Consider the following 12,766-nt stretch of genomic DNA (forward strand, 5'->3'; position numbering starts at 1 on the left):
TTTGAAAAATAAAAGAAGCTAATTCTTGCATGTGCTGGGCGTTAAAAGGAAAGGCTGCAGAAGTTCATCTGTAATCACCTTAGTTCACTAATTTCTATAATTAAAAAACTGGAGTAAAATTAAATTGGTGGAACTTCTCCTCACGTAAAACATAATTGCGGGAATTGAATGCAGTAATTTGTGTTACCAGTTATTTTAATTTTCTTCACTGAAATTATACTTCCTCATGTGCTGCAAATCTGAAGAGTTTGAGTGGAAGAACATTAAGTAAACATAGAAAAACACAAAGGACACATTGTTGTCAAGTCAGAAAAAAAGTCTCTTTGAGTTGATGTAAGGCAACTGTACTTCCTTTTTGTAAGCGGCATAGCTGCAAAGATTCAAGCTAATGATGGGTTCTGGAGTAAGTTTGGGTTTTTGGAGCTTGGAACTGGGTGGGTTGACAATGGGCAGATCCTGTGCTGCCCTGCCCCTCATTTCCCTGGCCCTCCCATCATAGATTAACTGCTCTTTTTCTTCAAGAACATTTTTTTGTTGTTGCAAAATTGTACATTATTTTCCCTTTAAAGACATATTGTTAGATCTTTCTATCAGCATTTGTGTAATCTGGGAATTTTTCCTCTTTAAGGCATTTGGTTGTGAAAAGTACAACCAAAAGATGGTTGTTCACCAATCAGATCTGTGCAGCAATGTGGCTGAGCAGCAGGTAGCTGGCTGAGGATTCACATATTTCCCATTTTGACCAACCATTTATTTCCAGCCATGCTGGAATGATGTACAGTCCATATATTTATTCCAGATGAATACAAACATCTGGAACATTAATTTCTTCTGCATCTTTACATAATTGCAATAAGTGCAGGTTAACAAAAGCCACACTAAGGCTTACAGTATACTACCATGACTGAACATAGCTGACGATTTGACACATCTCTTTTTCAGAGATATTGATACTCATTCAGCAGAAGCCAAACTAGTTATTCATTGTCCACTTGGAATCTAACTCCGTAGTGCCGAAATGCACAAACTCAAAAATAAAGTTTTTGCTGTGTTTTTATCCATCACAGTTGTATAAATTTAATTTGTATTGTCTGTCCAACCTATCAAGTTTTGGCACAGTCCCTTTATTTTACTTGAAAGAGCATGGTCAATGAAACCTTAAATCAGTTTTTGTTGTTTGATCGTCTGGATTATGGGAAATCTCTGTGAAGTAGACTTCGTGATGTAAATAAATACAAAAGGAATTGTGTCAAGTCGGGTATCCCATGCTGTCAAGTTGTTGAAAAGAGTCAAAAATGGCTCAAAAATTAGCCTCCTTATTTTAAGACACTCTACAATATGGTAGAAAGATTTTATTTTATATACTATATGCTGTTTGAGTCCAAATCAAATAGATATATCGATGAATATTAGTGCACAATACGAGACATTTAAATATTTTTCTTTTTTGCAAGTGTTACTTCTGCTTGACTACACTGGGAACATTGTTATTTCACTCTAGTTTATTTCTAGTTTTCCATATGTTTTCATAATAAATAGATTGAGCTACCCAGTCTTTTGTTCCACACACAGTATCTGCAGTATTAACCTATTTTCTACAGTGTTTGACTCACTACATCTAGCCGCAGTGAATCGAACCTGCAAGACATTCATTACCGATATTGAACCTGCAAGACATTCATTACCGATATTGAGGTCTTAAAAGCCGATGTAGTAACTTCTATGGACCTTCTACTCGTTGGAATTTCGTTTCCTACTACGGTAAACGCATGGCCCACCATACACTGTCTCTGATTGGCGAGTAAGGGTTGTCTATGATGTTTGAAAGCCAATCAGAGACAGAGGTGGGTGGGCCTTGGAGTCACCATAGTAGGAATATGGTGTGCCTGCTTCCGCACACCGCTTTTGTCCAGCCAACGATACTTCCGGCTTCTCTTCTCAGAATTCTCCAGAAAGTTCTGAACGAACGGCGGAGAGGTTATAAGACCGAGCCATCTTTCTTTACCGGACTCAGTCTGTCAAGCTTTAATCAAGATAGTGTCAACTCGTAGTGGTGAGTGGGTCGACTGTAATAATTATGTTTGGAACAGTTTTAGCTGTATAATACGTAGATATTAGCGGCTTCATTCAATCATTATGTAATGCTAGCTAGTAGTTGGTTGACGTGAGATTCACGTGTCGACCGGCTAAATGTTCAGTGCCCCTATCTGTTAGACGGGTTCAAGTTATTTCCTGGAACGTGAATCTCAAATTCAGTACTTTCTTTTATTAATTTGACCTGTATCATGATAAACTTTCGTGGACATTGACTTTCATCGGGTTGTCCATCAAGCAACTATTGGATTGTACAATAGGAGTAGAAATAAGCTGTGTCGTTTGCTGAGGTGTATGTTTTTTGTTTTAGCTAGCTTGTCGCCATGGTTTACGAAACAGCCTACTACGATCTGTTGGGTGTCAGCCCCAGCTCCTCACAGGACGAACTAAAGAAGGCCTACCGAAAATTGGCTTTGAAATATCACCCTGATAAGAATCCAAATGAAGGGGAGAAGGTGAGTTCGCTACACGTGGTAATGGAAACCTTTATGGTGTCCATGTAGCCGTTTATGGAACGCTAGAAATGACCTTTCTAATTTTAAACTACTCGACTTGTTGAATTGACAGCGACAACTTTCAGGAACGATCTAATCACTGGAGCTGAGACCGGATCATTCCAGAAAGTTGTCGCTGTCACTTCAACAAGCCAGAAGGCTGTTAGATAATAATACATTATAATTAAAAAAAATATTATATACTGGTTTGATCCCCGAAGGGAAATTAAGAACGCACACTCTAGCTACTGATTCAAACACATGCATACATATGTATTTGTGAGTACAGGCCCCTGTATCACACACACACACACACACACACACACACACACACACACACACACACACACACACACACACAGGGGGGCCTGTAGGCATGCAGGGGAGGTAGAGTGGCAGGCAGCTCCTTCTTGGTGCACCTCAAATGATCAATTTGTAAAGGGGACGGCGCCTTGCTCAAGGGTGCCTCGGCAGTGCTCCGGAGGTGAGCTGACACCTCTCACTGTCAGCTCACCTCTGGGTATTTTTTTGGGGGGGGCGGGAGCGGGAATCGAACCGCCGATCTTAAATCATAGGACAACCCGGTCTACCGCCCGCTTTACCACTGAGCCACTGCCACCCCAATAAAAATGTTTTGTTTTAATACACTGAGCTTTGGGTTATGGATATGGTATATTGGGCTTCATACACTTCAGCTTCTTTTTCACTTCATAGTTTTAGAAACTCATCAATTGGTAATTTTTCATAGCTTTCCTGTGAAACTGGTTCATCTGGGTTGGTGGGGGGCGTTTATTTTTGAAGCACAATTGTTCTTGGGCTTAGCCAAGTGCTCACCTGCTGGCTGGAAAACAATTATACTTTTTAAAATATTTAAATAGGGAAAGCATAAGATGAAAACATTTTTCTGAGCTCATAAAGTACTGACATCTGTAGGGCACTCATATGGAATGGTGACCAGTAAACACAGATACAGAAAATGTTTTAACGTTGAAATGATTAGGATTTAATCAGGGGTTAGACCTTCCTGCCCCAGTTTGTCGCAAATAAGAATGAGAAAGGCAGTTACAAAAAGTAAATTTCTGATAGTTTCAAATTGGTTCTTATGTGCGCTCTATGGTTTTGTCAAACACTTTATGGGTAATAAGTGATGATTTTTGAGGGATGCTGAAAGTTCAGCTATACCCCACTATATTTTGGCATAATTCTAATACCCTTGTAAATATACCCACAAAGAGGTTGCATTTGTGGGTTGCAATATCATGGGAGAATGAACTGGTGGGCTTTACAAAACTATGCATGCTCAATATGTCACTGTAGTTCATATAAAATTAATCTTTGCCATATTTAAATATAAGAAAAAATCATTTATTTAGGTCAGAGCAATTTTTACGGATTCTTAAGTGTTAAGTAATTGTGATCTTTGAGGTAATGGTTGTTTTTTGCCATATTTGTGAAGCTTTAAATAGTGCTTCTTTTTTCTGTTTTGCTTCTAAAGTTCAAGCACATATCTCAAGCGTACGAGGTGCTGTCAGATCCAAAGAAGAGAGACTTGTATGACCAAGGAGGAGAACAAGCCATCAAAGAGGGAGGCATGGGAGGAGGATCCTCCCCAATGGACATTTTCAACATGTTTTTTGGAGGTGGAGGAAGGATGCACAGAGAGAGGCGAGGTGAGATTTTATCCCATTTCAAGTCATCTAGCAGCAGAATAAATGTGTATTTTAAAACACCTATAACTTGTAATGTGAATGTAACTGCTTTTCCAATAGGGAAGAATGTTGTTCACCAGCTTAGTGTTACACTAGAAGAGATATACAAAGGTGCCACCAGGAAGCTTGGACTTCAGAAGAATTGCATTTGTGAAAAATGTGATGGTATGTAGTATATTTGTTTTTATTAATCCCAAACAATAATTTTTAATAAGGTTATTAACCTATAACTATTTATTACAGGTTATGGTGGCAAGAAAGGTGCCTTGGAGAAGTGCTCAAATTGCAAAGGCAAAGGAGTTCAAATCAAGGTTCAGCAAATTGGGCCAGGAATGATTCAACAGATTCAAAGTATGTGTCCAGACTGCCAGGGACAGGGTGAGAAATTCAACTCAAAGGATCGCTGCAAGAACTGCCATGGACACAAAGTAGAACGCAAGAAGAAAATCCTTGAAGTTAACATTGACAGAGGTATATATTTTTTTCCAATTTGAGACATACTCATTGGAAAAAAAGGTTTATAAATATGTGACGCAAATTATATAAAGGTTAATGTGCTGGCAGGTATGAAAGATGGTCAGAGAATCACATTCCATGGAGAAGGTGACCAGGAACCGGGACTAGAACCTGGAGATGTAATCATTGTGTTAGATCAGAAGGACCACCCTGTTTTCCAGAGACAAGAAGATAATTTGCAGATGAAGATGAACATCAAACTCGTTGAGGCCCTGTGTGGTTTCAATAGGACCATTCAAACATTAGACGATAGAGTGCTCATCATCAACTCACAGCCAGGTAATGAAGTGGGATCGACTTGTTCCTGTTGCTTTCTTTATTTATTGTTTTGGATATTGAGCCATATTGAGGTTGCATGAATGTTTTTCTGACTCGACAGGTGAAGTGATTAAGGACGGCGCCGTCAAATGTGTTCACAGCGAGGGCATGCCAGTTTACAGAGCTCCTTACGAGAGGGGACATCTCATCATTCATTTCCAGGTACGACTGCACACACATCACCAGTTACACAAACTGTGGACTTAGTGATCATCTGTCTTTTTGGCAAATGTCGGTTAATTGTAAATTTGTCCCATAGGTGGAGTTTCCAGAGAAAGACTGGCTCCCGGAGCATCTCATGTTCCAGCTGGAAAGACTACTTCCTCCCAGGGAGGAAGTAATGATTACTGATGACATGGAGGAGGTAGACCTTTGTGAGGTGGATGTGAAGACACAACAGAGAAATGCCAGTAGGGAAGCTTATGAGGAAGATGATGAGGGTCCCAGAGGTGGAGTACAGTGTCAAACACAGTGATTGGTTTAGGGAAGAGAAAGTTGCCACACTTGTCAACTCATGCAAAAGACCCATAAATTGTCATGAATTAAAAACCAACATTTTATTGATATGGGAACACTGTTGCCACCTGCATGTGGAGACTATGATAACCCTCAATTTGGTCATATGACTCATACCAGGTAGTTTATTAAGTTTTTTTTAAAAATCTGACTTTGGGAAAGTCTCACAGGGTGACAATTAAATGAGGATTGTTGTTGGACTCATGGGACACAATTATACAGATAAGTTCTAACTGTTGTGGTCCTCAGTTTATAAACTCTATTTTAATGTAACTGTCCGAGCTGTTCTATTTAAAGCGTCTCTTGTATGTGTGTCCTCTTAAGATATCTGTGTCACAAATTGTTTCACTCACTTCTTGTATGCTTTCTGAGAAGGTAATTTCAGTCATGGAAAACTTTTTTGTTATTTCTCAATAAACTCTGATTTAACTTCCAAAACAGTTTTATTGGCTTGAGACTTGGTTTTCAGCATCATGCAAATCAGAAATGGTTACAGATGTATTGAAAGTTGAACATTTGCTGAGCAACAGCGCATTTTAATAGTGAATGCACAACTACATTGTAATCAATGAGGGAAAATGTAGGCTTTATAAAAAAGCATAGTTTTAATTACAGACATGATGAAATGTGCAGTCCCTTTTTAATGTTGCTTTCTCCTGAAGGAACAACCTGTAAAACAAGAATTACAATTGGTCAGAAGGCCTTCAAGAGAAGACTGCTTCACTCAATCTACTTCAACAATGTTGATAGAATTAAAGATTATTGTGGTTCTTACCCTCTGTCAGTCTGGCCTTTCCTCCTTTTGGCTGGCACAACACAGTTGAGCATCCCACACAGAGAACAACTGTCTGGGCATGGCTGAACACAGTGGTGATCTTGTAGCAGCCTGAAAAGATGCAGCAGCATAATGTAACGACCATATTCCTAACAGCTTTCATGAAAGCCAGGTGTATATGCAGTAGCTGCAAACACAATTACTGTATGAAACCACCCAGTTCAATAATTTCATTGGTAAAATTGATGACAAAACCCCCCAAAAACAGCTTAACTAGCACAATGCAACAGATGTTTCTCCTAAAGGTAAAATACAACTTTTACTGACATCTGCTACCTCCAAATCAACCCATGAATGACAACCATCTGAAGCACTTTGTAGAACGGCGTCTTGCTGTTACAACCTGCTGTAAATATGACCCACAGCCAGAAACCGGTTTCTGCCATCATTCCTGAAGTGAAAACACCCCCAGTTCTGGAAAATTAGTGCAACCACCTTCTTCAAATTCCATGAGAGGTTTTCTCTGTCACTTGAGAAATATTCCAAGTCTAAATCTGACTGTTGTTTGTGGTGTTTTTGTGATCAAGGTCCTTGTTAAAAGTGTACTGGAGCAGAGTTTAATGTTCTTCTGGCTCAGCAGTGGAATGGAATAGATTAGAATAGAACTGAATAGAATAAAATAGAATGTTTTTATCGTCATCATACACAAGCGTACAACGGAATTCAGGTCTTTGACTTGTGATATGGAGCCCAGTATTTTAACATCTACATGTATATTGTGAGTTGAGCATTCTTAAAATGGATGCTGTTCAGGGTTTTGAACCATTTTTGAGAGTGCAGTAGTGAGTTAAAATAAAAAAAATAGATCCAATATGTTGCACTGAGTTATTTAAACAGACTGCTCTCTCTGGATAGTATTTTTGATGATAGACCTAATGTACCATGGAGGCTGAATGTTTTCTCACTGTACGACTAAATACACTTAACTCAGTCATTACGACAGATCTTGGGAGTTTTCTTTTAGCCTTCTATTATGTAATATTTTATTTGTGTTACCTGGACATTTAACGTCCATAAAGTAGGAGTTAGGACTCTGAACAAGTCTTTTCTTTTTGTGTTGTCTCCTTTCGTGGTCTAGAGTTGGGTGAAGGAGGTCTTTGGCCAGCTGGAATAAACAAAGAACAAACAAGGGGTTAACGTTTTCACATGATTGCAGTCGTAACTTTAAAGGCTTTGCAAACACGAACACAATATTTGTGGTTTCATCATGACTAATGTTTCTTTTGATGATCACAACACTTGTGTTACACGTGGCGTTCCTTTGGTGGATGGAACGTCAAACCACGTTATGGTCTAACTCAAGTGTTCCAGTGCTCAGAGACGGCGGGCAGAAAACAAACTAGTTCTCTACAATATGAATATCGTTTGTCATAAATACTTGGGATTTGTAAAGAAACAACAGATCGGCCCTTTTTTTTTTTTTTTTTTACATATTCATGCAGATACAGGCTGTTTCTTGGCGTCAAACTATCCCATCATGGCTCACAACGCATACGCACTTCATAATAGTTTCAGCAAATAGTCGCTACCCGTTCCTGCAGCGCTAAGCAAAGCTAACCTTCGCTGTCAGGAACAGAACTTCAGGTTCCACTCAATAAACACACTGATGCTGACAACACGGTTCATTAACGCCAAGGAAACGGACTAAAATAAGGTCCATGGAGGATCAAATGTAACTTACAGGCATCTTCACGTGTCAGGCCGCTCTGCTGCGCGAACGTGTTCGGTTCTGAGGCTGCGAGCAGGAAGTACCGGAGCCGACCACAGCCGGAACGCTTAGAACCACTGAAAAGATTGATATATTTTAGTGAGAATCTACTTGTAAAATAAATCTATAATTTTTTTTTCTCTACCTAGAGTTGGAGAAAGTTATGTGCTTTTTTTTTTTTTTTTTTTTGTCTCCAAAAAGTTTTCTACTGATTAATTTCTGATTTGAGGCGCCTCGCTTGAGTTTGTCAAAACCATAACAATAAAAAAAAAAATCTTTAAGTTAAACACACGGACAGTCCATCATGTTTCACCAATATCTGCATCTGGTTCCGATTTAACTATACATTACATTAGCAGGTAATGTTCATGGTGTCACAATTTACCAAGAAGGTTTATTATCCTAATTTGTATTAGAATCTATTAAATAGTTATTATTGTTGTTGCTGCTGTCACGATTTTTTCCCCAGACCTTTATGATTCCACATCAAGACCTTTAAACTTTCAATTTTGAAAAGTAAGTTGTCGTGAACTCATAATTATTCCACATTTAACAGTAAACAGGATTTGAGCGCACCAGTTCTCCTTTAAACTACGTGGACCATGATGCAAAGCGAAGCGTGACGTCATTGATTTTGTCACCGCTCCGCTGCTCGTCTCCCACAGACAGCTGAGGATCCAGACGTGGGGGATTCCGGCGTGGAAAGGCTGTATTTTGCGGACATACTGCAGTCTACAAAAAAAAAAAAATTTAAATGGCGAAAACGTACGATTATCTCTTTAAGTTGTTGCTCATCGGAGACAGCGGAGTCGGCAAGACATGTCTGCTGTTTAGATTCAGCGAGGACTCCTTCAACACCACCTTCATATCCACAATAGGTGAGCCGGTTCATGTGGCACAGTGCATGATCACGGGAGAACATTAGTAATTGCATTGGTCATATTTTTAGCATCAATACCTACAGTGTGGTGAATTTGTTATCATTCATTGCTGCTAATATCTAAAGGGACAGGCAGTGACTCACAGCCCAAGAGACGGACAAAGGGTGTCAGAGGCAAATTAGTATGTCTCCGGTGGTTGAGAATTATTGACATCAAGTGAGGTTAAACAGGCCTAAAGAATGAGATCAAAATAATGTTCCACGTTTTATAATATTGTTATATCCTCCATAAAGCTTTACTACAGCGACTCTGAATTATGCCATCCCACATCAAAGTATTATTCAAGTAGTTAAAAGAGTTCTGCCACAGAGGGAAAGCAGCTGCTTATTGCAGTTGTGTTTTCTTTGTGGTGCATCTTCAACATCAAAACCTTAATGGCATTTATCTAACCATTACAATAAACATTGCTCATCATTCTCTGTACAGGTATTGACTTCAAAATAAGAACTATAGAGCTGGATGGAAAGAGAGTCAAACTACAGATATGGTGAGTTTAATCTGTTTGTCTCTTCTTCAATGTGTGGTTCAGTCCTCTGGTTATGATTTAAGTTGTTTGGATGTTTCCAGGGACACTGCAGGGCAGGAGAGGTTTCGGACGATCACTACAGCATACTACAGAGGAGCAATGGTAAATCTGAGCTTCAGCTTGTATGAACGCTTGTCACATTTCAAAGCTGAGACACAGGTTTTGAGGATGACTGTTTTTCTTTGCAGGGCATCATGTTGGTTTATGACATCTGCAATGAAAAATCTTTTGAAAACATAAAAAACTGGATCAGAAATATTGAAGAGGTGAACTCTGGCGTGAAGATTTTTTTTTTCATACAGTTCACTTTTGTTTGGTGGACAGCACTGCTTGATTGTGTTCAACATAATGTGTCTTGATTTCTCCCAGCATGCCTCGTCAGATGTGGAGAAGATAATCCTGGGTAACAAATGTGACATGACTGACAGGAGACAGGTGTCTAAGGACAGAGGTGAAAAAGTGAGTGTCTGGAGCTGGTCATTCCTAAAAGTCAGTCTCAAACAAATTAGAGGTTTTTTTAAAGTTGACGCTTTTCTTAAAATAGCACTAACATTTTGTGTTTCTGTTCCTGCTCAGCTGGCTATTGATTACGGAATTAAGTTCCTGGAAACCAGTGCAAAGTCCAGCTTAAATGTTGAAGAGGTGAGTTTAAAAAAAAAAGTGTAGTCCTGCGGCACTATGAAACCTTGCAGATGAATATGTAACTTGATATTTTGTCTTGCTGTCCTGTCATTCTAGGCTTTTTATACCATGGGAAGGGATATATTACATAATCTGAGTTCAAAGACAGTAAGTGCACATGAGAATCTTAAAATAAATGCCAGGGCTGTGCTTTCATTGGAGGATTGGGGGGACAAGGGCCCATGACTTTTAAATTGAATCTACACACTGATGCAGGCCTGTAACAGTTCACGTGTGATTTAATGACTGAAATCTCTTGAAAACAAGCCCCCACCATGTAGTTTCCATTTTTCTATTGAAAAAGGAACTGCTAAAAATGTTGATGTGCTTATTTAGGTTTCAGTTAGTACAGTAATCCCCCGGGCATTCGTGCTTCAAGATACCCGGCTTCACCTCATCGCAGATTTTTAGTAGGTAGTCACGTGATACTGTACACGCATTCTATTGGCTGACAGCATCTAGAAGTGTGCTGCATTCTGACAGTCATGGAATGCAGTGCACTTCCGTGTATTAAAGAAACACTTGAAAGCGCTTAAAACAGTCTATAAGAGTGGGAAAAGGTCATAGAAATAGAAAGTGGTTTAGTATCAGTATGGGAGGGTTCATAGATGTTTAAATTACCGTAAATAATTAAATAAATTGTCGCAACATCGCAGAATTTCGTTATTGGCGGGTGGTCCTGGAACGCATTAACAGTGAGTAACGAGGGATTACTATCATGCAATGTCAGCAGTTAAGTTGTGCTAGAAGAATAGTCTGAGTTTCTCCTGTCAAAGACTGCAAAGAAACACCAAAAGTTGTATTTATACTCCATCTTTTTACCCACTCCTCATTCTTCCATGCATCACTACATTTGCAATGATGTGAAACGATATAGTACATCCAGATGGGGGCAGTAAAGAGTTACGAGCAATTTACAGCAATAGAACTAGTGATAGGAGATTTGTGATCTATCCAAGAAAAATAGCAATAAAAGCAGAGGTACCCATGTCCTAAGCAGGGGTCTGTGAGGCTATTAAATAAATTTTGACGTGAGTGAAAGTTTTTTCTTTGCTTGTTTTTAATCCTCTGATCATGAAATTACAAAGGCATGAAGTCATGGATATTCCCCTCTGACCGTCTATAATCAAATCAGCATACCAGGCATACCATACAAATTAGATTTACCAAACTGAGTACATTTATTAACCACAAGAAGGCATTGTGTCTTTTATTATAAGATTTTTATTGTGATTTTTCTTTTTTGTGACCTCCATGGAAATATGATTTTAAGGTGGCTCTAAGGTTATTCTCCAAAGCATCTATTCAAAACAATAGACACTACTCTGTACTTGAATATATATTTTCTTACAGCACTTCTCCAATGAAAGCTATTCCCTTGACGGATGCTACTAAGCCTACCTGTTCAGGGTATACAATAATTTATCCTCGGTTTAATTATCTCTCTTCTTTCCAGACTGATAACAGTGCTGGAGGATCAGGCAAACCCCTCAAGATCACAGAGAAAAAGTCAAAGAAAATAAAATTCCTCAAGTGTTCCCTCATCTAGACGGATCATCTGAAGTGTTCTTGGCTCAAGTTTGACGTTGCTCTATTGGAGTGTTCCTACACTCAGACGTCCATGCAGCAGTGGCGGTGGTTATATTCAGAGGGCCTTACTGCCAGCTGAAGCTCACAGGTTCATGAATGGTTGAGTTGCCATCCTGATCTGCTGACAAGACGAGGATCAATGAGGAATGAGGCCTGATATTATATATCAGCCCACGCAACACTTGATTACCAAGTCTTGTTTTGTAGCTGGACTTTTGATGTTTGCTCACAGCAGGCAGTGGTTCTGTCAGCATATATAATACCTCTATTACACCTGATGAGAACACGGAAGTTACACATTATTGTCAGTTATGGAGAAAATGTTAATGTTCAGAACCTTTTGTAAGTTGTAGCAATGTTTTATACACCTACCTATTGTCTTATTTACTACTGTGAAGCTGTGAGATAGACTTGTCAAGTCTCAACATTGATTGTATTTATCTTTGGAAGTGTTTGTACAGTATATTAAAATGTTTGGTTGTTCTGTTCATGTGTTCCTAGAAGGAGTCAGAAATGTGACAGAAAGACAAGAAAATGTATGAATATAGCTGAGTATTCATTTTACTGAAACCTCTTTTAATACAGGTTTCTATGTTAGAATAAAGAAATGAAAGGTTTTTTTATTCAGGAGATGCACGTGGTACATTTTGTTTTGCACTTATCAGTGTTTGCATGAAAGTTGTAGGATTAAACACATTTTACAGTGAAACAAAATCTTTACAGGCAGGATTTGAAACTGTTCCTCTTGCATATCATCCATCATGTTTAGCTGTTTGTAATAGTGTTACTCATCAGCACAGCTAATTACTGTCATTAGTTTTACCTTAAAATGTGAACA

General features: G+C 38.9%; 3 protein-coding genes across 4 annotated transcripts; 2 read left to right on the plus strand and 1 right to left on the minus strand.

Annotated features, from left to right (window-relative positions):
• Positions 1-1,912: 1,912 nt before the first annotated feature.
• Positions 1,913-6,007, plus strand: dnaja (DnaJ heat shock protein family (Hsp40) member A). 2 transcript variants are annotated; one of them, XM_068313540.1, is made up of 8 exons: positions 1,913-2,053; positions 2,405-2,549; positions 4,084-4,258; positions 4,358-4,462; positions 4,541-4,768; positions 4,862-5,092; positions 5,193-5,293; positions 5,391-6,007. In XM_068313540.1, the coding sequence occupies exons 2-8, from the start codon at positions 2,418-2,420 to the stop codon at positions 5,604-5,606; spliced, it is 1,188 nt and encodes a 395-aa protein (XP_068169641.1). In that variant the 5' UTR covers positions 1,913-2,053; positions 2,405-2,417; the 3' UTR covers positions 5,607-6,007. The 2 variants fall into 2 exon arrangements, with proteins under 2 accessions (XP_068169641.1, XP_068169642.1); XM_068313541.1 differs by having other exon boundaries at positions 2,409-2,549.
• Positions 6,008-6,148: 141 nt separating this feature from the next.
• rps27l (ribosomal protein S27 like) lies at positions 6,149-8,313 on the minus strand. Its single transcript, XM_068313544.1, has 4 exons — positions 8,164-8,313; positions 7,479-7,587; positions 6,423-6,533; positions 6,149-6,316 (listed from the first exon to the last, which is right to left on the minus strand). The coding sequence occupies exons 1-4, from the start codon at positions 8,167-8,169 to the stop codon at positions 6,288-6,290; spliced, it is 255 nt and encodes an 84-aa protein (XP_068169645.1). The 5' UTR covers positions 8,170-8,313; the 3' UTR covers positions 6,149-6,287.
• Positions 8,314-8,845: 532 nt separating this feature from the next.
• LOC137594206 (ras-related protein Rab-8B-like) lies at positions 8,846-11,928 on the plus strand. The gene is made up of 8 exons (XM_068313542.1): positions 8,846-9,068; positions 9,558-9,618; positions 9,699-9,759; positions 9,846-9,923; positions 10,027-10,116; positions 10,234-10,299; positions 10,396-10,446; positions 11,795-11,928. Exons 1-8 carry the CDS (start codon positions 8,945-8,947, stop codon positions 11,885-11,887), a joined length of 624 nt encoding a protein of 207 aa, XP_068169643.1. The 5' UTR covers positions 8,846-8,944; the 3' UTR covers positions 11,888-11,928.
• The last annotated feature ends 838 nt before the right edge of the window (positions 11,929-12,766 follow it).

This window comes from Antennarius striatus, chromosome 4, assembly GCF_040054535.1.
Source record: "Antennarius striatus isolate MH-2024 chromosome 4, ASM4005453v1, whole genome shotgun sequence".
Lineage (NCBI taxonomy): Eukaryota > Metazoa > Chordata > Actinopteri > Lophiiformes > Antennariidae > Antennarius > Antennarius striatus.

Coding starts and splice junctions, on each gene's coding strand:
- dnaja (XM_068313540.1), top strand. CDS start 2,418: ATGGTTTACGAAACAGCCTACTACGATCTGTTGGGTGTCAGCCCCAGC. Junction 4,769..4,861: donor TGAAGTTAACATTGACAGAG/GTATATATTTTT, acceptor ATGTGCTGGCAG/GTATGAAAGATGGTCAGAGA. Junction 5,294..5,390: donor ATCTCATCATTCATTTCCAG/GTACGACTGCAC, acceptor TTTGTCCCATAG/GTGGAGTTTCCAGAGAAAGA.
- rps27l (XM_068313544.1), bottom strand. Junction 6,534..7,478: donor TATGGACGTTAAATGTCCAG/GTAACACAAATA, acceptor GCATCTTTTCAG/GCTGCTACAAGATCACCACT. Junction 6,317..6,422: donor AAAGGCCAGACTGACAGAGG/GTAAGAACCACA, acceptor CTTGTTTTACAG/GTTGTTCCTTCAGGAGAAAG.
- LOC137594206 (XM_068313542.1), top strand. CDS start 8,945: ATGGCGAAAACGTACGATTATCTCTTTAAGTTGTTGCTCATCGGAGAC. Junction 10,117..10,233: donor CTAAGGACAGAGGTGAAAAA/GTGAGTGTCTGG, acceptor GTTCCTGCTCAG/CTGGCTATTGATTACGGAAT. Junction 10,447..11,794: donor ATAATCTGAGTTCAAAGACA/GTAAGTGCACAT, acceptor TCTTCTTTCCAG/ACTGATAACAGTGCTGGAGG.